This window comes from Vipera ursinii (assembly GCF_947247035.1).
Source record: "Vipera ursinii genome assembly, chromosome: 3".
NCBI lineage: Eukaryota > Metazoa > Chordata > Lepidosauria > Squamata > Viperidae > Vipera > Vipera ursinii.
The window spans coordinates 57,773,657-57,799,461 of record NC_139516.1 but is presented as its reverse complement, the minus strand read 5'-3'; the positions used below and the strand labels follow the sequence as shown (position 1 = coordinate 57,799,461).

The 25,805-nt window shown below is 42.5% G+C and overlaps 1 protein-coding gene across 2 annotated transcripts; it reads right to left on the bottom strand.

The window, feature by feature from the left end:
* TSPAN1 (tetraspanin 1) lies at nucleotides 1-25,805 on the bottom strand. 2 transcript variants are annotated; one of them, XM_083357369.1, is made up of 8 exons: nucleotides 25,684-25,805; nucleotides 23,779-23,843; nucleotides 9,327-9,533; nucleotides 7,576-7,650; nucleotides 5,051-5,149; nucleotides 3,952-4,098; nucleotides 3,585-3,668; nucleotides 1-832 (listed from the first exon to the last, which is right to left on the bottom strand). In XM_083357369.1, exons 2-8 carry the CDS (start codon nucleotides 23,833-23,835, stop codon nucleotides 779-781), a joined length of 723 nt encoding a protein of 240 aa, XP_083213495.1. In that variant the 5' UTR covers nucleotides 23,836-23,843; nucleotides 25,684-25,805; the 3' UTR covers nucleotides 1-778. The 2 variants fall into 2 exon arrangements, with proteins under 2 accessions (XP_083213495.1, XP_083213496.1); XM_083357370.1 differs by lacking the exon at nucleotides 25,684-25,805 and adding an exon at nucleotides 25,356-25,576.

Genomic DNA, 25,805 nt, shown 5'->3' with positions numbered 1-25,805 from the left:
TTTTATTACAATAGTCCAATCCAGGTGCAAATAATATGATTCTGTAGTTATATTAGTATAAATTAAATTGTATTCACACAGAATAAAAAAATAGAGGACTACATCATTTACAATAGAATCAGGTACAGAGAACTCCTTTCACATACAGCCAGCTCAATCAGACACCCTTTTCAGTCCTTAGCAAGTTGCATACCACCAATGCTGGGGAACAGAAAGCCAAAAGGGTTCCAAGTCCTCAAAGAAAGTCATTCTCTTTCCTATCAATTTTTACAGCCATGTTTTTCCCCAGCAGTATACAACAATTGCCCATCTATTAATTTATGTCAAGAACAAAAACAATCTTGATTCCCCATTGATAATACATGGGTATTTCAATTAATCCTGAACTTTTCAAACAAATTGTTCCATTCTGGATCATTTATTCTTAAGAAGAGATTTTCTACAACCCAGGGTGACCAATATCAAAGCTAGCAGAAAACTTCACACTACATATATTGAAAAAGGCCATTTTTAGAAGGCAGAAACGTTTCCAGGTTTAATTTTGTCTTTTACCATTTCCGGCTTTCAGTACAAAGGGCCTTTATGTTAATACAGTTTTCCTATCACACTACTTTTCACAATTTCATTTATGTACATGCTAAAGATTCCATCTGGATAGAGTCAATTGGTTAATTATACATTCAGACTTCAGGCCCATGAAATGTTTAATTGTTGTAGATACAGGTTAAGAAAGTGTTGAGTCATAGGCTTGGCTTGTGGGAAGGTAATTCTATCCTGGTCACTTTTCATCCATTTCGCAATAAAGGTACATTGCCACCACCATTGCTCCAATCTGAGAAAGAAGGAAATGAGATAAAAAGAGAGTTTTATACTCTTTCCATTAGCACAGAAGACAACAGTTCCCGTTATCTTCGTGAAGAAGTAGTAATATTTAAAATAAGATCTAGCTCCGTTATAAAATTAAAAATTAATCACCAAAACACCACCCTGCAACAGACACACGGGAGCCTGCCTAGCTATTGCTACTTTCTAGGCCAGGGGGTCCCCAACCTTGGTAACTTTAAGACCTGTGGACTTCAATTCCCAGAATTCCCCAGCCAGCATGACTGGCTGGGGAATTCTGGGAGTTGAAGTCCACAGGTCTTAAAGTTGCCAAGGTTGGGGACCCCTGTTCTAGGCTATGTAGGATTTGGTTATTTTGTGGTTTAATATGATTTACAAAACAGCCAACTATGGCTTAACTCTACGTTTGAACTATGTCAGCCCAGTTTGCAATGTTAAAAAGCATCAAGATTTAGCATTATGCAGTCACTGAAGGCCAAGTCTACCATAGAAAGCAGGAATAGCTGCCAAATTCTTGGATTATTTTCCCATCAGCATACCTATGCTAAGGCAGCCTCTCCTGCAAGGGAAAAGGGAGATTGGTTGCTTTTCAGTGCAGGTGGTCCTTGACGTACGACTAGAATTGAGCCCACAATTTCTGTTGCTAAGTGAGACATTTTTTTAAAGGAGTTTTGCCCCATTTTACGACCTTTCTTGCCACAATTATTAAATGAATCACTGCAGTCGTTTCAACACCATTTTGCCGAGCACTCTCATCGAAAAGCTGACTGACCTGAAATTTTCTCCCTCCATCTGCGATTGGATTCAAGACTTTCTCAGGGACCGGTTACAAACAGTGAGGGTCAGGTCTGCTTTATCCACCCCCCTGAAGCTTTGCACCGGCTTGCCATAGGGCTGCGTGCTTAGCCCCTACCTGTACTCATTGTACACATATGACTGTGTATCATCCGACCCATCTACTGCGATAATTAAGTTCGCAGATGATACTATCATAGTGGGTCTTATTACAGGTGGGGATGAGACAGCATACAGGGCGGAGGTACAAAAACTATCCATATGGTGTAGTAACAACAACTTGCACCTGAACATCAGCAAGACGAAAGAGAAGGTGCTAGACTTCCAGAGGAAAAAGGAGGAACCTGCCCCACTTTACATCAGGGAGGACTGTGTGGAGAGAGTTTCCTCCTTTAAATTTCTGGGAGTCTACCTCTGCGAAGATCTGACCTGGAAAGTTAATACAACCCAGGTGGCCAGAAAGGCCCAACAGAGACTTCACTTTCTCAGGGTCTTGTGGAAGAACAGGGTAGAACAACGGCTAATGACCCTCTTTTACCGGTCTACTATAGAGAGCGTCCTCTCGTACTGTATTGTGGTTTGGTATGCTGGTCTGACAACCGCGGATAGGAAAGCATTACAGAGGGTGGTGAGCACAGCACAAGACATTGTGGGCTGTCCCCTGACACCACTGGATGACATCGCCAGGGCTTGCTGCCTTGGAAGAGTGAGGAAGATTCTCAGGGATGACTCACACCCTGGATGGTATCTCTTTACTCTCCTACCATCAGGTAGGAGATATAGGAGTATAGCCAGCCATACCAACAGGCTGAAGAACAGCTTTTCTCCATGGGCTGTTAGGCTTTTGAACGGGAAATAATTTTATAAACTTTATGCATGATTGACTTGCGAGGCCGGTGTGTTGTGCAATTAGCTCACATGGTGTAATAAGATGGAGGGTTTGTGTCACTGTAAGTTGGGGGGGGGCATGAAGGGAGGCTCAGCCAATGTATGCATGGTTGTACTTTGACAATAAAGGTTCATTCATTCATTCATTAGTAACACAGTTATTAAGTGAATCTTAACATGAATCAAATGAATCTTGATTGTGCTTGTCAGAAGGTCGTAAAAAGGGATCACATGATGCTGGGACACTGCAGCCACCTTAAATATGAACCAGCTCTCAAGCATCTGGATTTTGATCATGTGACCGTGGAGATGCTGCAATGGTCGTACATGTAAAAAAGGTCATAAGTCACTTTTTTCAGTGCTATTGTAACTTCATATGGTCACTAAATGAACTGTTGTAAGTTGAGGACTACCTGTAGTACAGTTTGTTTGTACTTATTGTACAAGTTGCCTACTTGGTATGTTTAACAGTGTGAAACTTAAGTAATAATCATTTATTTAGAATCTTAGAGTGAACATAATTCTTCATTATTACCTTTTAATAGCACATGGCAGAGTAGGACACTTGATATTCTTTGAACTACAATTCCCATACATCCTATCAGCATTAGTGTAAAATCTAGACCTTAATAACTAGAAAGCACTGGTTGCCTATTTCCCACATAGCAGAATTTAAACTAGAATATTTAAAGATAATACAGTTTACTACTACTACTACTACTACTAGTAGTAGTAGTAGTAGTAGTAGTAGTAGTAGTTCTTTCAGACCCAAATATCTATCTTTCTTAGGTGGTAAACTCTGAGGACTGAAAGAGCCACTGCATGCAACCTGTCTTGTATCTGTGCGTACAAGAGCATCAGCAGGGAAGATACAACACATGCTCAAATCCTTGTCTCTTTTTATATGTCCTGCTCATGGCTGCCATCTTGACCTTTCCGACTCCACCTGAAGACACCCATGGATGCATGCTATCACTGGGTGTATTTATATGAGAGGAGAGAGAAAAGGCACATCAATGAAATCCCAGGTGGGTTCTTATAGAGTTCATTCAACATACCTCTAAGGCCCCAATTCCAGCTGCAACTCCACCCACTACAGCTGCATTCTTGCGAATTTCAAACAGCATCTGAGAGAAGCAGCCCTGGAATTAAAACACACAAAATTTCAGATAAATTAAAAATGAATTAGTTATCTCTAAAAATTCCCATGTGCCTGGAAAGAGTTCAAAGGTGCCATTGAATTTGGCTGGTGCTCACTCCTCACAGTTCTTCGTAGAAGAGTGAAGTCCTGAACCGTTTTTTTAGATCCAAATTTTTAAAACACTGTAAAAAATGCCAAATATAGAATCTGGGTGCTAGATCATTAAAGGTCACTCCACTGAAAGCTCCGGCCCACTTTTCTCCAGAATAGGTATGTTTTCATACCTTCACCCCCAAGGATCCAGCTACAGTTTCACTGCAGGCAGTGGCAGAGATGGAAGAGTTGCAGCATTGCTCTGGATAATGATTTTTGGTCTTGTAGAAATAGGAGTCACTAAAATCTGTGTAATTTGATAAACCACAGCAGTTCAGCTAAGGAGAAAAACATATATTAAGATTAGAGTTCACATTCACTCCCAGGGGGTTGGACTAGACAAAAGAACTCCAAAGTCCCTTCCAATGCGGTTATTCTGTTATTTATTTATTCTATTTAACCATACAGTCTTCAATAAAAATTCCTTACCTGCTAAGAATCCCACTGTAACTACCTTTTCTTTTATATCAGTGTCTTTCTGTTTATAAGCAAACATTAGAAGCATTAAGATGACCCTCAATAAAATATGACACAGCTATTAAGTTACTGGGATGAAGACAATCTCTCAACTTTGAGGCAAAACTGACGGGCAGCTGTAAAAAAGCAACATCGTTTCTGCTTAAGCCTAAGGGATGCTTCTGCATTTTCTCATAAAAATCTTGCATATAATATAGTGTGGGAAGTCAGCCCCCCAGAGAAGGAAATATTAAAAGGACAGGAAAATATATTTCCTCAAAGGATCTTGAAGAGGCAGGAAAGCATGCCCAGTTTTCTTAATAGCTCCAGGTCTCCCTCCCCCAAGCAGGGACCAGCTTTATAGAGATGCAGATGTAAATTCAGGGAGCTAGGAGATTAAGAAGACAAAGACACCTAAAATCTACATACCCCAGCCCCAGGGAAGCAGGATATGACCTTTGGACATAATAGGAGTAACCCATCACCATCAGATTACCAGAAGGACAAACCCAGACTCAGCTCAGAACACATGACACAGGAAATAGCCTCAAACAGGAACAGGAAGCAGCTCCAAACCAAAGGCTCCAGAGGGTATAAAAACCCACTCCCTACATGTGTTCAGCCCTCTTTTCTGCCAGCCATCTTCCTGTCTGGTTCTCCTTTTCAATAAACTACAACCCTCTTCCTAAAGCAGTCACCATGTTTGTTCCCAGCTTGGACTGAACCACGATGAAGACTTTTCTTGCAACAATAGAGACTGGAATACCAACTTACTTCAGTCATTGTAACATTCCATGCTTCAGTAAGTGGGTTAGGTTTCCCGTAGTCATCTTTTAGTAATTTTGCCACTGTTGCTTGCAATAGAGTCTCTGCCTGAAAAGAAGAAAGGAATTATACAAAACATATGAGAATATATAAATAAGCTTTCCTTATAATTAAAGATGCAAGGCCATTCTTTTATCCTACCATCTGTGGAATTATTAATATCCTACTTCCCCCTACTTCACCTTCTGTAGATACATTGTGTAGGAATAGATGGCCTTTATGGACTGCTACACACATTTGGAATTAGGGGAAAATATCATTGGTACTGTCACATAATGTCTTCCATGATAATGGGTATTCACATGGTGAGATAGCTCCCCACCAACCTTTTTGAGGCATTCTAGCATCTTTGCTTATCTTGGGCATCAACAGACACAAAATATGCAGCCATTCACCACCAATTTTATTTTCTAAAAATATTTATTGAGTCTCTGTGGGAACCAGCCAGAGGTAGTGGTATGGGGTTTGTTTTGGTTTATTATTATTTATTTGTTATTTGGATTTATAAATAATTTGTTGTTTTTTGTTTTAAATGATGTTAAATGTGGAGACGTTGCAGTATACCTGCCTCAGTTATTCTGTTTCGGTGAAAACATATTTTAACATTAATGCCAAGTACTCGGAAAGCCTGACAGGTGTCAAGGAAATTAACCATGGTTGCACTGGGGGTAATGGGCCTCAGGTTGCCTAGCTGTCTCCTGCCAATAAAAGCCAAAGTTCTGAGACACCTGGAAACATCTATTTTCTCTGCACTATTGTCATTCAGTGATGAGCTTCTTGAGGTGGTTCCATTCATCTCTATGTCATTTTGTCATTCAGTGTTGAGCTTCCATTCATATGCATGTCACTTTTTTATCAATTCAATCTCCTCTTAACATCACAGAAGAATGCAGCAGGCACTGAAGAAATGAAGACTACTCATAATCCCTTAGGCATCCCAGAGTGCCTGGACTTACAAAGATGTAGTTCTACAGCAAAGAATTCAAGTCAAGTGATTGCCAAAAAAGGGCAATAAAGCAAGACACTTTTAATTTTTTTAAAAAGAAGGTAAAGAACAAATCACAATTCAGTGCTTTGTCAACCAGAGAACAGTTATCCTTCTCTACACAGATTAGCTATGTAGAACATTTCTCAAGAATTGCTATCTGGATACATAATACTAAATATCTTTTACAATGCCGAGGAGACACTTGTTCAAATTATGCAACACAATCTTGCTTGTGCCCCACTGGATTTAATAAACTTTCTTTCTCACCATCCCCATATACTAGGAGTCTTCAAACTCGGTCCTTTTATGACTCGTGGACTTCAACTCACAGAGTTCCTTAGCCACGCACGCTGGCTGAGGAATTCTGGGAGTTGAAGTCCACGAGTCATAAAAGGGCCAAGTTTGAAGACCCCTGCCATATACCTATATACAAAGCTTGGATCAGGAATCAGGCTGAGAGAAGATTACTAAGAGAAAGTGAGATGTCCCTCTTTTCTTATGATATGGACATCAGCGCAGGCAACTTTCCGTTTTTATTCCTGAGCACATGAACCAGTGCAGTCATGTCTCACTGGGTCTTTGTGCATGAAGCAGATGTATGATATAAAAAAAAAACAAAGTTGTGAAACTTTGGGAAAAAAAATCATGCTTAAGTTGTGCACATGTCTCCTTAGCAAGGGCAGACCATTATTACACAAAAGCTAAGAAGTAAGGTACCTTAACCTCATTGGTAATCTAACATTTAGGATACACTAAGCAGAATATATGGGGAAGAAATGGAGGTAATGGAGGTAGTGACAGATTTTATTTTCCTGGGCTCCAAGATCACTGCAGATGGGGACTGCAGCCAAGAAATTAAAAGACGCTTGCTCCTGGGGAGGAAAGCCATGGCAAATCTAGACAGCACACTAAAAAGCAGAGACATCACCCTGTCAACAAAAGTGCGTATAGTCAAGGCTATGGTCTTCCCAGTTGCAATGTATGGCAGTGAAAGTTGGACCATAAGAAAGGCTGAGCACCAAAGAATTGAGGCCTTTGAACTCTGGTGCTGGAGAAGACTCTTGCGAGTCCCTTGGACTGCAAGGCGATCAAACCGGTCAGTCCTAGAGGAGATCAATCCTGACTGCTCTTTAGAAGGCCAGATCCTGAAGCTAAAACTCAAATACTTTGGCCACCTAATGAGAAGGAAGGACTCACTGGAGAAGAGCCTAATGCTGGGAAAGATCGAGGGCAATAGAAGGGGATGACAGAGAATGAGGTGGCTGGATGGAGTCACTGAAGCAGTAGGCGTGAGCTTAAATGGACTCCAGAAGATGGTAGAGGACAGGAAAGCCTGGAGGAACATTGTCCATAGGGTCGCGATGGGTCGGACACGACTTCGCAACTAACAACAACAACAAAGCAGAATATCAGTATTTATCTGAGATCCTGAAATCACTCTCCACAAACTACTGGTAACTTATCTCTTCTACTCCATAATACTTACGAGTGATGTGTAGACCAAAGCTACCACTGCACCAGCAACTTCAATTATGAAGATGATCAGGATAATGGTGAAGAACTAGGGAGAGGGACAATTATTTATTTATTTATTTATTTATTTATTGATGGGATTTATATCCCGCCCTATCTCCCGAAGGACTCAGGGCGGCTAACAATAAAACATATAATAAGTACATAAATCAAGATAAAATGAAATTGAGAACATCAGTGCAATAAAAATTAGAGAATTTAAAAATGAATTAAAAATACTAAATATAAATTAATTAAAATGCCTGTCAGTCTAGGTCAGCTTGGTGGAACAGGTGTGTTTTGAGGCCGCGGCGAAAGGATTGGAGGTTTTGGGCTATCTGAAGCTCAGGGGGGAGCTGATTCCATAGGGTTGGTGCTCCCACAGAGAAGGCCCTCCCCCTGGGGATCGCCAGCCGACATTGCCATTACAATACGGTAATAAGTTTGATTATTCTACAAAGCATGGATACAAAAATGAACCATTGGATGCTCTTGGCCAAGTGTGTTCCATCTTTGAAAGGGTAGCTTCTTATAAGGAGCTTTCTCAGTCTGAAAGATTGTTAAGAGCAGATTTTAATGGGAACTAGCCCACTTCATATGGGGTTTCTCATATGAAACTCAAGCTCCCTCTTCATATTCTTTCTTTTACTTTCACCGCATCTTCTTGTTTGGATTTCCTAGATTTTTCAGAAGAACTTTTTATCAGCCCAAATTGTTGTGGGGGTGGCAAGTGTGAAAGACCATTGTTATTTTAATGAGTTTAGTAACATAATTTTGATTTCTCCTTCATATTAAAAAAATTCTCTAGAGCTCATTCTGAGCTAAGCTGCTTGTGTATGGGGTGGGGTTTGCTCTTGTTTACTAAACAAAGGAGAAAGGAGGTGGGAATCTTAATGTAGCTTCAAAGCTTTTCTTGCTGTGAAAGTCTCAGACTCTTGATTCCCACCCCAGAGTCATTTACCACCCAACAAAGGTCATATTTTGTAGTGTCCTGACCATAGCAAAGCCTTGAAGTCATGGTGTCAGGTTTTGATAAACAAAACCTTGGAGTTGTTGCTTATTGAGATGTTCTGCACAAAACTGATGTTGTTATTCAAGAGCTCCTGATAGCCTCTGAGAGATTTGGCTATAATCTTGCTTGCTATGTATGCTTTTTGTGTTATGCTTTTAAATCTGTTTGCTTGAGTTAATAATCAGGCTTAAAATCCCTTTATTTACTCGGGTGTTCATTGTCTCTGAGTCTTAAACAACCAATTGCCTGGGCAACTGATCACTGCCCTGACACTTGGCAAAACACTTATGATTTAGTATGTTGTTTGGACCAGACCTTATTTCCTTGTGAAGTTATCTAACAGGGAAATAGAAATCAGCATTTACCAGCAATAGCTGGAATGTGCACTTGTAAAAAATTAAATAACTTAGTTTTATGACACCAAAACATAATCACAAATAAGGAAACACTGTATTCAAAAATATTGTTATTTATATAAAAATTAGGAAATCAAGAAATGAAAGTTTTTTTTAAAAAAAACAACAACAACAACTTATTACTATCCAAAAAGTAGAAATTCTATCCTTAATATATCTGAATTAATTACTTTGGATCCCTTCCTTAAAAAAAACAACTTGACCTCAGTGAATAGCTTTCAACTATGCCTTTATCATGCTTTAGTACCAACAAACACTTTTATGCAGCAAACAATGAAAATGCTTTGCAGAATTTACCGTGAGCAGAAGGCACTTGCTCTCTTTCTGAGCTCCACAGCATCCTAGGAAACCCAGCAGGAACAGAACAGCTCCAATGGCAATGAGGAGGTAACCAACATGCACGAATTGGAGGACACTGGCGGATATAGCACCAAATATAGTGAGGAAGGATTTACTGTCAACAGCAACCCAGATCCCGATGCCCAGCAGCGTTGCTCCGCCAAGCTAGACAAAAAACAAAGAAAGAAATATATTTTCAAGTGAAGATAGCAGAAGCGTACATGCACATCCATACATGCAGAACTGTTATCCTTTAGCTATGCATGTATCACATGTGATTCACCATATTGATAAGACTTCACGTGACCTTACTCTCTGGTCTTCAGACAAGTGATTGGAGGCTTCAGTTCCCCACCTGCAGCAAATCTACAGTCAAACAAGTTTCTCAAGTTCCTGCTAATCACTGCCCCCAACCTCCGTTCATTCCGCCGGGACCTGAAGACCTGGTTCTTCGAGCTCTCTGGCCCAGGCTGAGAATTTTTTAATCTTAATTTTAACTGGGTTTTAATTTTCTCAGGGTTCTATTTAATCTTTTTTAATTTGTTTTAATGTTTGTATTGACTTTCTTTTAAATGCCCTGTAAACCGCCCTGAGTCCTTCGGGAAAGGGCGGTATATAAATCTAAATAAATAAATAAATAAATAAATAAATAAATAAATAAATAAATAAATAAATAAATAAATGTAACCAGTAGAGTGATTTCAGCAAGAATAAGTATTATTCACCAGAAATAACTGTTTCTGATTAGGAATTTCTCATATGACAAACGGCAATATGAGAAAGATATGATGGCAAGCCAAAATATCATCTTAAATATCACCATAGTCGTAAAACTATGCATTGTATTTATTTATCTGATTTATATGGATGCTCATTTTCCCAGGAGCAACTCTGGGTGGCATACAACAATCAATAAAGCAATCATTATTATTTTTTTTAAAAAAAATCAATAAAAATTTAAATATAGAAACCATAAGATAGAATGATATATTGATGATAACGATATATCATGATAATGATATATCAATACTGTATTGATAATGGAGTGATCTTAAAGTACAGGTAGTCCTCAACTTGCAACAGTTCATTTAGTGACCATTTGAAGTTATAACAGTACTGGAAAAAATGACTTAGAACTGTTTTCCACACTTATGACTGTTGCAGCGTCCCCATGGCCACATGATCAAAATTCAGATGCTCAGCAACTAAATCATGTTTATGATGGTTGCAATGTCCTGGAGTCATGTGATCCCCTTTGGCGACCTACTGACAAGCAAAGTCAATGGGGAAGCCAGATTCACTTAATGACTGTAATACTAACTTAACTGCAGTGGCAAGAAAGCTCATAAAATTCACTTTGTTTGGTTCTAATTGACGAGGACTCAGAGTGGTTTAACAATGAACGAGTTTATTGAATACACAAAGTCAACTGTCAACTGTCAAATGTTGTAACCCTTTTATAGAGAAAGCCTTTGAACTGTAACCAATCAATGGAGACTCTTTTCCCGCTCCTAGGTTGTGGCGTCCAATGAATGCACCTTAATTTCACGCTCTGAACCTTGCTAAGCTGCAATGTGTTTGCAATCTCTTACTTGCCATGTTAATAACTATTTACATACACAACACCCCTTACCCCCCAGTTGATGTTATTTCTTTACAAAATCCTTTAGGTATTTTGGTGGCCTATGTATTCTAGAAGGGTATCTGTTACTTTGGCTGCTAGGGACCCCTCTTCCTGGTTGACTGCTTGGCAGCTTGTCACTGCTGGGCCTGGGCTCTGGGTTGCTGGCTACAGATGTGCTGTCTTGTGTATTAGTTTGTGTTTGTAATTCAGTGGTCACTGGCCTACTCCGCAGGGGTATTTCCCATTCAATTTGACTGAATTGTTGTTGTTGGGTACGAGGGAATGAGTCATTTTGCCCCTCCTCTACGCCACTCTCTGGCCTGTTGTTATCTGTACTGTTTCCCCCTACTATGCTTTGGTCCCCCTCAACTGGCACACAACCACTAGATCTTTTCCTCAGCTGGTCTACGTGTCTTTTACAGATCCTGTTCCCTTCCCCCTCAATAGTGTACGACAGGGGACCTAAGATTTCAGTCACCACCCCTGGAATCCATTTGTCCCCTTGGGCATAGTTTCTGGCCCAGATCAAATCCCCCACTTTAAATGTTCTGTTAGGAATGTCTAATTCAATGTTTGTTTGCAGTCTGTCAGGGTGCAATCTGTCCAATTTGGTGGATAATCTCCTGCCCCACCTCATTTCAGCTGGACTTTTCCCTGTAGCAGAACATGGGGTCGTGTGCTGAGCCAACAAGAACTCTGCCAGTCTCTGATGCCAGTCACCTCGAATAATTCTTTTTAAAGCGTCCTTCGTGGTCCTCACATTTCTTTCAGCCAATCCGTTGGTGGAGGGGTGGAAGGGTGCTGAAGTCTTGTGCTTAATCGAGTTGGCCTTGAGGAAATCCTGAAATTCAATAGATGTGAATTGTGGCCCATTATCAGACACAATTAAATCCGGCAACCCGTGAGTGGCAAAGAGGCCCCTTAATGCCTGTATGGTTCTGCCTGAAGTTACTGAACTGACCGGTACTACCTCTAGCCATCTAGAGTAGCTGTCAACCACTACTAGGAACGTTAACCCTTGGAAGGGTCCAGCAAAGTCGATATGAATCCTGGACCAAGGATTCCTAGCTTGTTCCCATTTATGTGTGCGGATATGTTGTTGTTCAGGCCTGGAACGTTGGCACAGATGGCAATTGGCAACACATTCCTCAATGTCGTTGTCCAGTCCTGGCCACCACAAGTGACTCCTAGCCAACGCCTTCATCCTTACTATTCCAGGATGTCCCTCATGCAATTCTAGTAGAATAGCTGATTTGTGGATTCCTGGAATAACTACACGAGTTCCCCAGAGTAAGCATCCCAAATGAACTGACAGTTCATCTTTCCTTCTGAAATATGGACTGTATATTTCGTCTGGTTTGGTGTTAGGCCAACCGCTCATGACCCAGGCCATTACTCTCCTTAAGGTGAGGTCCTTATTGGTTGCCTCAGCAATGTCTTTTGCAGTTAAGGGCAAATCAGGAATGTCCTGTAGGGACATTATTTGTCCCACTGGGGCAGGGTCCTCCTCTGTTGTGCTTAGGGGCAATCTGCTAAGAGCGTCTGCATGACCCATGTCCTTACCTGGTCTGTATTGGAGGGAAAATGAGTATGCTGAGAGGAAAATGGACCACCTCAGCATCCTGGGTGACATAATTTGGGGAGTCTGTTTATCTGTGGTAAACAGTCCCAGCAAGGGTTTGTGGTCCGTTAGTATCGTAAAGTTCCTACCATACAGGTAGTCGTGGAACTTTTTAACTCCTGCCACTATGGCTAATGCCTCCCTGTCTATTTGCGCATAGTTCCGCTCTGCCTTGGTTAGTGTGCGGGAGTAGTATGCAATGGGTCTTTGTATTCCTTGGTTGTCTAAGTGGCTGATCACAGCCCCTACGCCATATGGCGAAGCATCGCACGCCAGGTAGATTGGTTTGTTTTCTATAAAGTGGGTTACAGTTGAATTACTGGAAAGGATGTCTTTTAAAGTTTGGAAACTCGCTTTGTGCTTGTTCTGCCATTGCCAAGGGGTCTTCTTATCTAAGAGTCTGTGTAAGGGTTCTGCAATGGCAGCCTTATGTGGCACAAACGTGTGGTAAAAATTTACCAAGCCAAGGAAGGCCTGTAGTTCCGCCTTGTTCCTTGGTTCTGGGGCCCCTTTGATTGCTTTAATTTTTTCAGGGGTAGGGTGGATTCCACTTTTGTCAATCCTGAACCCCAAAAAATCAGTGGATTTAACCCCTATGCTACACTTTTCCTTCTTTAGTTTCAATCCAGCCTTCCTAAATCTACCCAGTACCTGTTCCAGCCGCTCTACTAACATTCCTTCATCCCTTCCAGCTATTAGGACATCATCGAAGTAAGGGCATACTCCAGGTATGCCCTTTAAGGTCCTCTCCATCACTTCTTGGAAGATGCCTGGAGCTGCTGCAATTCCAAATTGCAGTCTGTGAACTCGGAACGCCCCCTTGTGGGTAACGATCGTCTGTGCCTCTGCAGCCTCTTTAGAAACAGTCAACTGTAAGTACGCATGCGCCAAGTCTAGCTTGGCGAAAATGGCGGCGTCCTGGATCGTGGCGAGGACCTGCTTCACCGTCGGGACCGGGTAAGCATGCTTTTTCATTCCAATGTTGAGGGTGGCTTTGTAGTCAGCGCAGATTCTCACATCCCCATTGGGTTTGAGGGGTGTGACAATCGGCGTTTCCCACAAACCGCCCTCAACAGGTTCTAATACTCCTTGGCCTACAAGCCGGTCGAGCTCGGCCTCGATTTTTCCCTTTAAGGCGAAAGGTACCCTTTGGGCCTTAAGCCTGATTGGTTTTACTGAGGGGTCTAGGTTGAAGTTAATGGGGGGCCCTTTGTACTTGCCCAGTGATCCATCGAATACGTCTGCAAATTCATTGCAGACGGATTCGAGGGTCTTATTTTTAATCACTGAATTTATTCCCCCAATCCAAATTCCCAGGGCAGGGAACCAATTAAGTCCGATTAAGCTAGTCCTATTCCCCTCTGTAACTATTAGATCTAAGACCCCCTTGAACCCCTTAAATTTTACACTAAGGCTGGTCTTCCCTTTTACTTTTATTGGACTTTTTTGAAAGTCCGATAATTGAATATTTGTTGGACTAAGTGGAATTCTTTTTCCACTTATTTGTTCAATTCTCTCAAGGGTTTCAGTGGAAATTATCGACACTGAAGCCCCTGAGTCGATTTCCATTCTGCAAGGGACCCCTTGCAGAAGGACTGTGATTTTTAATTTTCCATCCGGAAAATTGTGACCACTTCCCGGCCTTCTCCTATTGATTCGCGCCACCTCCCCTCGAATTGGAATTTTAACCCGGTTTTTAGGGGTCTCCTTGCCACTAGCATTAGGGGTTACCTTACCCTCAGGCCACACATCGACTTCGTTCAGACGGTTGTCGCGAGCGCGGTTTCTGCAGATGGCCTGGATGTGGCCGGTCTTGCCGCATGCCCTGCACTTGGCGGTACGGAATCGGCAGGATGCGCGGGGATGGTTGCCGCCGCAGCTGCCGCATCGGTTCTGGCTATTGTTGTCGCGCGGTCTGGTTGCGGTGTCCCGCCACGGTCGTTGTGCCCCAGTCGGTTGTCTTTGCGGAGTTGCGGGTTGTTGACGGCGGCCAGGTTCGGGCCCCTCACTTCTGGGTTGTCTAGGTGCCATCTTTCCAAATCGCCTGGAGACTTCGGCGATCTCTTCCTCCCACTGCTGGTCCACCTCCCCGCAGTCCACATAGCCCGCTTGGTTGATCTCGGGCGCTGCTGCCATGCTACTGCGGGGGGGGGTCGCGATACCCGGTTGACTCGTAAGTTAGAAGTTCGTCGAGCACTTCCTGCAAATCGCCGGTGGGTTTGGCGATTATTCTGTTTTGTAGTTGTTCATCACGCAAGCCCAGTACTACTCTGTCCCGAATTCTTATTTCTAAATTATCGTATTTACATCGTACTGCGGCTTCCCTGACGGCAGCGACAAATTTTTGTATGGACTCTCCCGGTCTCTGATTCCTCTTTTTGAAGATGCGCCGCCAAAAGAGTTCGGACCTTCGGGGTGTAAAGTGGACCTTTAATTTAGCGAGGAGGTCGGCATAAGGCACGCTAGAGACTGGTTGCGGTTGACACAGTCCGACAGCGACTCTGTAGACCGGTGTGCCGCAGATCGTCAATAATGCCGCCGCTTTTTTACGGTCATCTGTGATTCCGTTCACTAACAGGAACCCTTCGACTTGACCGATGTATTCTTCCCAATCTTCGGGGAAGTTTGGGTCGAATTCCTTCAATGACCCTATTTGCACCATTCGGAGAATTTTTTTCTTATTCTGCCGCGGCCGCTCGGTTGACTGTGACTCGCTCTGAATTTGCCGCCTTTCGCGACAATTCCGCCAATTCTCTGGTCTTCTGTCAATCCCACCTTCGTCGCCAGTTGTTTGGTTCTAATTGACGAGGACTCAGAGTGGTTTAACAATGAACGAGTTTATTGAATACACAAAGTCAACTGTCAACTGTCAAATGTTGTAACCCTTTTATAGAGAAAGCCTTTGAACTGTAACCAATCAATGGAGACTCTTTTCCCGCTCCTAGGTTGTGGCGTCCAATGAATGCACCTTAATTTCCCGCTCTGAACCTTGCTAAGCTGCAATGTGTTTGCAATCTCTTACTTGCCATGTTAATAACTATTTACATACACAACACACTTAACAATTGTTTTACTTAGCAAGAAAACAAATGGGCTCAGTTGTGGTCGTAAATCGAGAACTACCTGTATTATGAATTTCCTGGGATCCCCAAGCCTAGCGGCATAACTAGATCTTGAGGAACTTCCAGAATGTTAGTTAATACGGATGGAGCTAACCCGATTTCTGGAAGGGAGAAAGTTCCATAAGGTGGGCACCATAGAAGAGAAGGCTTGCCTCCTGGGATCCATCAAATATTTTTAGCAACTGATCTTACAGTCTAGTCCCCACATACACCATTGAATTAAAATTGTATCTAGCTATAATCACAGCCCCACAACTTCACACCTACATTCTAGACTGCATTTTGACATAATCCTTATGAGAGCTAAAAAAAAATTCTTTAAAACATTTTGCAATATTTCCTGGGCAGCTTTTTAAAGCATCACATTTATATCCTCTAGTTATAAAAAGTAAATTAATTTTTAAAAGTGTTTAAAAAGTTAAAAGATAAAATTCATTAAATTTGAAAATAAGCTAGGTTTATCATGACCTAGTCTGGAATCCTGATTTATTTCCATTTCCTACAAACTTGAGATACTTCCCTATTTGTGATTCTATCAAAAAATAATTGGGATTCAAACACATGTGCGTTAACATCATTAACATATTTAGTACAGCACTAAATATCATCAGTCCTGTATGATTACATTAAATTCATTTCTATTTAAGGAACTTGTATAGATTTAACCGTTGTACAAAAGATGAAGTTGCAACTGATATAATGCCAACTCTTAATCTTCTGCATTGTCCTAAAATACGTAGAAACTCCATCTTCCTATGATCCTGATCAATCTATTTCTTCCCCAGGTAATTTTATAGTCCTTTGCATTCAACAAGCTGTGAAGCTATTGTCTATGGAGATTCTCAGTCATCCAGGTCATGGTTGTCCTGAGCCATATAATATATGCAGTACAATGTGGTGAGACAATGTACATGTACATTAGAGAAACAAAACAACCACGGATGCATGGCACAACAGAGGAGAACAATCCCATCAGGACAAGATTCAGCTGTCCATCTGCTTTTGAAAGACAAAGTCAAACTTTTGAAGACAGCAAAGTCCACATTGTGGACAGAGAGGACCACTGGTTTGAAAGATGGGTCAAAGAGGCCATCTACATTGAAACTGATCAGCCCTCTCTCAATGGGGGAGGGGGAATACAACACCATCTGTCTCTTGTTTACAACACAGTTATCAGCAGTTCCAAGAAGTTTCCACAACCATTTATACCAGGGGTGTCCAAACTTTTTTCAAAGAGGGCCAGATTGGATGAAGTGAACATGCTGGAGGGCCGAACATTTTTCCGAACATTCTTTGAACAATTGCAATTAAATGCAAATGAATTATTTTATGCCAAGTTAATTGCAAATGGCATACTTTTCATTTTATAACATTAAGATCAACTGGCAGCTGAGTTTTCACTATGTCGGCAACCCGCGGCTCCGGAGCCACATGCGGCTCTTTGAGCCGTCTCCTGCGGCTCCCAACCGCCCGGTGCGCGCGCACCTCTTCGAACGGGCAGTGGTGCGTGCGCACCTCTCCAAATGGAGAGTGGCACCACCCGTTCCGAGAGGTGCGCGCGCACCTTTCCGAAGGGCAGAGGTGCACGCGCACCTCTCCAAGCCGCCGCCGTCCGGAGACCTGCCGACGTTTGGGGAGGTTTGGGGAGGTGCGCGCCGGGGAAAAGGCCGCGAGACGAGGGGGGAGGAAGGATGGGGTGGGGGAGAAGGAGGCTTCCCGGGCTGGGGGGAAAAAGCAGAAGTGAGGGATCAGGACTCCTCCCGCTTGGCTGCTGCCACCGCCGCTGCTCCTACAGCCGCCGCCGCCTGCTCTCTTGGCTGGTTGCTTTCCGCTTCTCTCCCCCGCCTGCCCTCCTTCCTGCCTTCCTCCCCTCCGCCTCGCCCGCTCCCGCGTTTTCCCTCTCCCCGCCTCGGATTCAGGGTGATTCCCCGGGAGAGGGCGATGGGATTCCGGTGAGCTTTAAAGCCTTCTCGGCGGTCTCCGGCACGGCTCAGGAAGCGTTTCTGCGCCGCCCGGTCGGAGCCTTTGCCTCCTTCCCTCCCCCAAGCAAGGCATCCTTTTTCAAGTTGCAAAACCAAGCGGGGTGAAGCGGGCTGTCGGGAAAGACATTCAGGAGGGTCCCCCTGGAGAGGAGCGGGAGAAGGAGGAGGAGGGAAAGGAGGAGGAGGAGGTGATCGACTCGCCCAACCCAGTCCGGGCCGGCCAGCCCCGTAACGTCCGAGCTCGCACCGCGGGCGGAGAGGCAGGAAGCCGAGAGGAAGAAGACCGCCAGGAAGCTGCCTCTGCAGCCACCGCCGCCGCCTCTGTCGCCGCCGCTGCTAGGAAGGCTGCCGGTGCTGCGGCCACCTCCGTCGCCACCACTGCCTCCTCCGCCACCGGGGCCTGACCCGGGGTGTTGCTGCTGGATCGCGCTCGTCCCCGCCGCGAGTCTTCTTCCTCTCGGCTTCCTGCCTCTCCGCCCGCGGTGCAAGTTCGGACGTTACGGGGCTGGCCGGCCCGGACTGGGTTGGGCGAGTCGATCACCTCCTCCTCCTCCTTTCCCTCCTCCTTTCCCTCCTTCTCCCGCTCCCGCTCCTCTCCAGGGGGACCCTCCTGAATGTCTTTCCCGACAGCCCGCTTCACCCCGCTTGGTTTTGCAACTTGAAAAAGGACGCCTTGCTTGGGGGAGGGAAGGAGGCAAAGGCTCCGGCCGGGCGGCGCAGAAACGCTTCCTGAGCCGTGCCGGAGACCGCCGAGAAGGCTTGAAAGCTCACCGGAATCCCATCGCCCTCTCCCGGGGAATCACCCTGAATCCGAGGCGGGGAGAGGGAAAACGCGGGAGCGGGGAAGGCGAGGCGGAGGGGAGGAAGGCAGGAAGGAGGGCAGGCGGGGGGGAGAGAAGCGGAAAGCAACCAGCCAAGAGAGCAGGCGGCGGCCGTAGGAGTGGTGGCGGCGGTGGCAGCAGCCAAGCGGGAGGAGTCCTGATCCCTCACTTCTGCTTTTCCCCCCCAGCCCGGGAAGCCTCCTTCTCCCCCACCCCATCCCTCCCCCCCAGCCCGGACCCCCTTCTCTCCCGGCCTTTTCCCCAGCGCGCACCTCCCCAAACCTCCCCAAACGTCGGCAGGTTTGGGGAGGTGCGCACGCACCTCTCGGAATGGGTAGCAGAGAGTCAATACGGCAGGAGGAGGAGCAGCAGCAGCAAGCAGCCGCAGTTGTTAGCTTTACCTCCGGAAAAGGAGGAGATGGAGGACGGCGAGAGCGCGAACTTGATGCACTTGTAGTAGGGCAGTGAGTCCCGCCAGGCCCGCCCCGCGCCTGCGCCGCTCGTCTTCCAAGTTTGGGCAGTGATGTCAGGATGCGGCCCTCTCACCGCCCTCCTGCGGCAGACAGTCTTCTGCTTGCCACCCTCAATCAGAAGGGAGGGCCGCATTTGCACAGAGCAGGGAGGGCTGTTAGAGGGCCGGATTAAACCGCCCCGCGGGCCGCAAATGGCCCGCGGGCCGGACTTTGGACATGCCTGATTTATACTATTCAGGTGACCCTGAGGGCACAGATAAATCTCCAAGTGGCCTCAACGACTCTCAGAGAGGCTGCTAACAACAAGATGACTGCAAGGAATAGAAATCCTTCCATTCTCCACCATTCAGTCAAAACTGAAGAAGCTTCTTGGATGAGAAGCAAAACATCTTCAAGGAAAAAGGAAAAACAAAGAACATCCAGTTGCCCTTTGAAAAAACATATTTGGGACTGTGATTCTATTGTATTAGCACACAGGAAGAATTGTTGCAAATCTCCCAGCCTTTATTTAAACAAGGAGGTGTTATCAGAAGCTACCAAACATTTCAACCCTGTAAATATTCCTTTTTAAGTGAACAATGCCTGTAACATAATTCACAAACATTCCTAAAGAGGTCAAAGCAATTGTCCTTGAACACAGGTGCCAGTTTTATTTGCTTTCAAACAAAAGGACAAGGCAGCCACAACCCATATCTAAATATTGGTGCCAGGCTGAATACATGAGGTCTTTGGGATGAGGAGTTTTTTCCCCAAATTTGTAGAACAGATTTAGAGAATCTGAATCCAAGTTACTAACAAAAGTTTCAGCCAGATTCATTTGACCTCTCAGAATTGTCATTTAATAAACAGCATGAGCTAATACACTAATTGCTGAAAGGGTTGTAAACAGCTTCTCTGGGAAAGAAGTGAGCATTGCCTTATAAAAATAATTCACAAATCCAGGATTTTAGGAGAGTTGATCAGGCAGTATTAACATCTTCCTAAAAACAAGGGACAAAACAGAAAGTGTCCACTATTGTTCTAAATTAACATTTTTAAAGTGTCATTTTTGTTTCTCTGGGACTTCACGCCTTCATCCTTATAAAAGCCCTATTTCAAGGAACTGACCTTTATTTTTTTTAAAAAAAAATGTAAATCATTCCAGTGATCCTAATTTTTCTAAGGAGAATTTGACTGCAACCCTGCATTGTAGATTAATGTTATTTTATATTTTGGAGGCTGCTTTTTGTGTAATGAACATAGGGTGTACATAAAGCAGACTGTAGTTACATATCCCCACACACACAAACCAGCAAATCTCTATTAGGGGACTGCATGACAATCTGAGGTGGGATGAAATAAAAGTGGTGAAGCCTCTTTCTGACATTATCTTTCTTCTCGCTTTTCAGTGTATTTTCTCTTCATTCCTTTTGTTCCTGACACTTTTCTCTCTAGCTTCCTCCCCAAAAGGCAGATCACTAAAAGTCAGAGGTCTAATTTAACTGTTTCAGAACATAAAAGTAGAACTAGGCTTTAGGCCAGAAGTCTTCAAACTTTTATGACTTGTGGACTTCAACTCCCAGAATTCCTCAGCTAGTGTGCCTGGCTGAGGAATTCTGGGAGTTGAAGTCCACAAGTCATAAAAGGGCCAAGTTTGAAGACCCCTGCTTTAGGCCCACAGATTGCACAGATAAAAAAAAAACAGGGAAGAGAGACACAGAGAGAGGGAGTTACTGGGGAGAGGAGGGGCACAAAATGAGTGCCACATTTTGAATAACATCACAGAATAAGAGCCTAAGGGCAGGCATCTACAAAAAATGCAAATATGTTGCAGCTGCATATGTGAGATGTTGCATATATATCACAGTTGCATATATATCACATTTCCAAAGGAGCGCTTTGATTCAACAGATTTAGTCAAGCCAACTGATCATAGTAAGTAAAAGGAGAGATCCAGTTTGAACCAAGACAGAGTCTAATAGTCTGTCCTTTACTCCATAGGGTGTATAGCACAAAAAAAACCCCTTAGCTTGTTTAACTATAGTTATTAACCAAGTTATAATGACCTGTTCATACATTACACTAAACCCGAAACCACAATTTACAAGCCACATACGGTATTTTATCTGTATTTTTTGTGTTTTATTGGTTTTATTGTACTTTATTGTTAGATTGTTGTGAGACACTCAAAAGTTATTTAAAGTAGGGCAGCATACAGGTTTATTAAATTCTTATGGTTTGTTGCACAGACTGGATTTGATCTTTTTGTCTACCCATCAAGTCCTTTTCAAGGAACTGGGATAGGCAGATGTGGATGTTTGATGATGTTACAGATATCGTTGCAGGATGTAAACTGTTCTGAGGAAAGCCACCTTTTGCAATTGACTGATGTTGAATTTGTCAATGCCGATGGTGTTCAAGTGGTGCTCCAGTTATTGAGCTATGCTTTGATATGATTGGTATGGTTTGGGTGTAATGCAATTTATGAAACCAGTAATCAACTACCACATATGATTCCACCCTCCGCCCCCCTCTCCTGAAATCTTTTTTACTACTACTAAAAAAAACCAACCAGTGGTACCCTTTGAGGCTCAATACTTCACCATCGCTCATAAAAATAGCTCAATAATGTTTCTAACTGCCCCTCCCTTCAAAAGACCCTGTAAAAAAACCAAGAAAAACTTTAAACACATCACACTTCACCCATACATGGGATATAATTCCTTCCAAAGAAGGTCTTTTGTGACTCCTGTCCTCTTAAATATAGCACAGCCTTGTTATGGTTCTTAATAGTCTTTGTGATCTCATCCGTCTCCACTGTATATATCTGGGCCACCTCACAGAGTTTACTCTGAATACAGCCACAGGATGTTTGGCAAGAGCTGTATGAGCAACAGCTCTTCCTTCAAGATTTGAAACTAGGTGTATGCTAAAGGTATCAGTTCAAGTTGACATTCAAGACTTCCTGGAGGACATTAGCCAGGCATGGAGAAAGACGGCTGCACTGCTTTTTGAAATAACATTTACAGAACAAGTATGACATCAAAGCCACACCCACAGAAACCATAAAACTGACTCAGTTTGTCCGAGAAACATGAATAGATTTTAATAACTACCTTTGTCTTGAACCACAATTGCACTCAAGTTATCCATTGTCAATTTGAGGCTTGGCCTTTCTTTGCAGAAAAGCATATTTCCTCAAAAGGACTACCTGCAATACAGCCTAAAAACCACACAGCACCACTTCTAAATGTTCTACAGGTATAGCGGCTGCACAAAACAGAGATACAGAAAAAAAATTCCCGACAAGCCAACCATACTATTAAATTACTGTTTCATGTTATTTTGAATTAGCTTAATCTGTGAGCTGACGTAACTACAACCAATCTTTGCAGGCAAACCTCAACTTCACTGAATATAGGATGCAAGTCACTAGAATCCATAACATACAAATAATATAATAAAATAGAGCTGGAAGGGACCTTGGAGGTCTTCTAGTCCAGCCCCCTGCTCAGGCAGGAGAACCTATACCATCTCAGACAAGTGACTCTCTAGCCTCTTCTTAAAAATCTCCAGTGATGAAGCGCCCACAATTTCTAGGGGCAAGCTGTTCTACTGGTTAATTGTCCTCACTGTCAGGAAATTTCTCCTTAATTCCAGGTTGCTTCTCTCTTTGATCAGTTTACAACCATTGGTTCTTGTCCTGTCCTCTGGTGCTTTGGAGAATAGTTTGACCCCCTCCTCTCTGTGGTAGCCCCTCAAGTACTGGAATACTGCTATCATGTCTCCCCTATTTCTTCTTTTCTTTAGACTAGCCAAACCCAAGTCCCACAGCTTTTCTTTGTAAGCTTTGGTCTCCAGGCCTTTGTTCATCTTAGTTGCTCTTCTCTAATTTTTTTTCCAAAATCTCAACATCTTTTTTGTGATATGGTGACCAGTATTCCAGCTGTGGTCTTACTAGGGTTTTATAAAGCGGTACTAATACCTCATGATCTTGATTCTATGCCTCTGTTTATACAACCCAGGATTGTATTGGCTTTTTTGGCTGCTGCTGCACACTGCTGGCTCATAGTCAAGTGATCCACTAGGACTCCAAGGTCACTCTCACAGTTACTGTTTTTAAGGCATGAAAAGACCAGCAGATCATCTAATGTAATTTCTAGGACTGTTTACCTTGAATTTATGAGCCAAGTAGACAAAACAGTAGTAGAATCATGACTCAGGGAGAAGAAATTTGGACACTGATCCTTCCATATGTGTATGTGTTCTTTCCCAAGGATTGTCTCCAACCTGCACCCCAGAAAGTTGCTATTTGCTAACCAGGGATTATACTTATATTGTAGTTGTGACCATCTCCTACCATATTGTACCCAATGATTTTTCACATGCTCCATTTGTTGCTATTAAATTCTTCATAGTTGACTGGTAGAATCATGTTGGAAAAGATTACTACAGCATGTGATCACCAGAGATTAATTGTTAGATAAAGACACAACTTGCCATAAACATGTTAATAGTAAACATGTTAACTGATGCCTGCCTGATATGCTCTTATAGAGAACAATAAACTTGATGGTCTAATCTGTTCTTCATTAGAATTCTAAATATATTTACTCAGATTTGCTTTGACTTTGGGTTTCAACTTGACATATGTTTTGTTTCATATCTATTAAACATACAGACACAGAAGTAAAAGAAGGTGAAAAAGTTTCTCCCAACCACTCATTCTATTGCAAGAATGCAAAGCACCTCACTGCTTATTTACAGAAAAAAGAGGTAAGTACTCACAAATATGGCCAGGTTAAACAAAATCATCATGACCTTCAGGAATGTAAAGCAGCTCATTTTGATAGCTGTAAAAAAACAAATAATGAAGAAGTTAACAAACAGCAGTCAAGAAACTTTTAGAGAACTAAACCCAACCAATATTCAATAATGTGTACACACATTTCAATTTATGGTTTGGTAATTTACAAAGTCTCTGTGGGATGTTCAAAAGGGTTCTTTTGAAGCTAAAAGCATATTCTGAATTTTATTATTAATATGGAGATTGTTGGGCAATATTTGGGTAAGAGAATTATGGTTTGAGCTAAAACAGGGGTGTCAAAGTCGCAACGTCACGTGATGAGTCACAACGTATCACAACCTTTTTTCCATTGCTGGCAATGGGGTGGGCATGGTTTCGCCATGACGCATCTGGCCCGCAGTTTGACACTCCTATCTATAAAAGCAAGGATGTGTGTTGGCTTAAAAGGCCAGTGTCCCATTAATTCACATCACTTCTGACTGGAGCCACATTGACCAAAATTACAGAAGCTAAGCTCCAACACATGGAACTCTCGTCTAGATTAAAACTCTTATGACCAATAATCCATTTAGAGGGAAGTATCACATTCTGTAGAGCACTAGAAAGATATGATAAATTAAAGGGAAATAACAAGAAAAACCCAGCAGACTTTTTTCCTTCACCTAATGACTTTCATAGCAGAAGGCAATTGATGCCATTGTTCCAGGGCAGCACTGGCAGTATCAGAATTGAAAAGAGTTCTCATTTCTTGCAGAAATCCAGATTAAAATATTCCCAAAAGACTCTCATCTAGCCTCCTCTTGACCTTCACTGAATTGTTCTTATTGTTAATTTTTTTTCCCTTCCAATATTTAGTTGGAATCACTTTTCTAGTAACTTAAGTCTAGGATTCGTAAGAGCAGGTTTTGCCTTTTTTCAAATACTATTGCATCATCTGTATCTTCTCATTTTAAGGCTAAATTTCTCCAATTCCATCATTCTCTGTTTCTAGGACTTAATTTCTAGTCTCCTGATCATCCTCGCTGCCCTTCCTTGAACCGGTTCCAGTTTGTTTGACTGGTACAGTACTCAAGGCAGCATCTGGCTAGTACAGAAATAAAACAGAACTATTCAAATCAAATCAAGCAATTTTTTCTATGACCTAAAAACTATAATTATAAAATCTAAAACAACATTTGACTTTTTACACCAACAGCAACAATGCTTTATTGATTCATATTCAGTTGCTGATCAACTATCATGTCAACCTCAAAGGAGAATAACATCGGAAGAAGGGAAGATCAAGGAATTAATACTATTAATTAATATATTGATCATGGAATTTTAGAAATTATTATTGATTGCTTTTTCAAATATATGAACCCAGACAACATGCGGTTTACTCAGCACTAAAGATTGTTATTGCAAAAAAATCAGTAAAACATATATTTTTTTTAAAACTATCATGTCAACCTTTTGTCACAAGTTAAATAGCTGAATCTCCTGTTACATTAATGGAAGTGACAAAGTCGTCAGGCCGCATCAGTCTAAAAAGGATCTGTTGCCCCTACATCCTTACCTTCAGTAGCCTTGGTTTTACTTCAAAAAAAGAAGATATTCTAGAGCTGAGTTTTAAACTTTTAGAACTGGTTTACTAATATCGTAGCAATAATAAAACTAAAAACAGAAACCATAAACAATATAAGAGTAAATAGCACAAATAAAAGGCAGTTAAAAACAGACAACTCCTTTTGTTTTAAAGAAACAAACATTAAATAATCCTCACTTCCTTTTACTAAGGTCAAATTGAAAACAACAATGCACAACAATCTTCTTTTTCAAATACGCAAGAATGCTTACCAACAAAGATCCTTTGTTATAAGTTCATAAACACACAGGGAACTTACCTGTAAGGACACCAACTAATTCCAAAATCAACCTGAATAAGTCTCACTATCTTTACACTTGACAAAGCAGTCAACTCTTAAGTAATATGAAGAAATTGTTTCAGCCTATTAGAAGAATCACC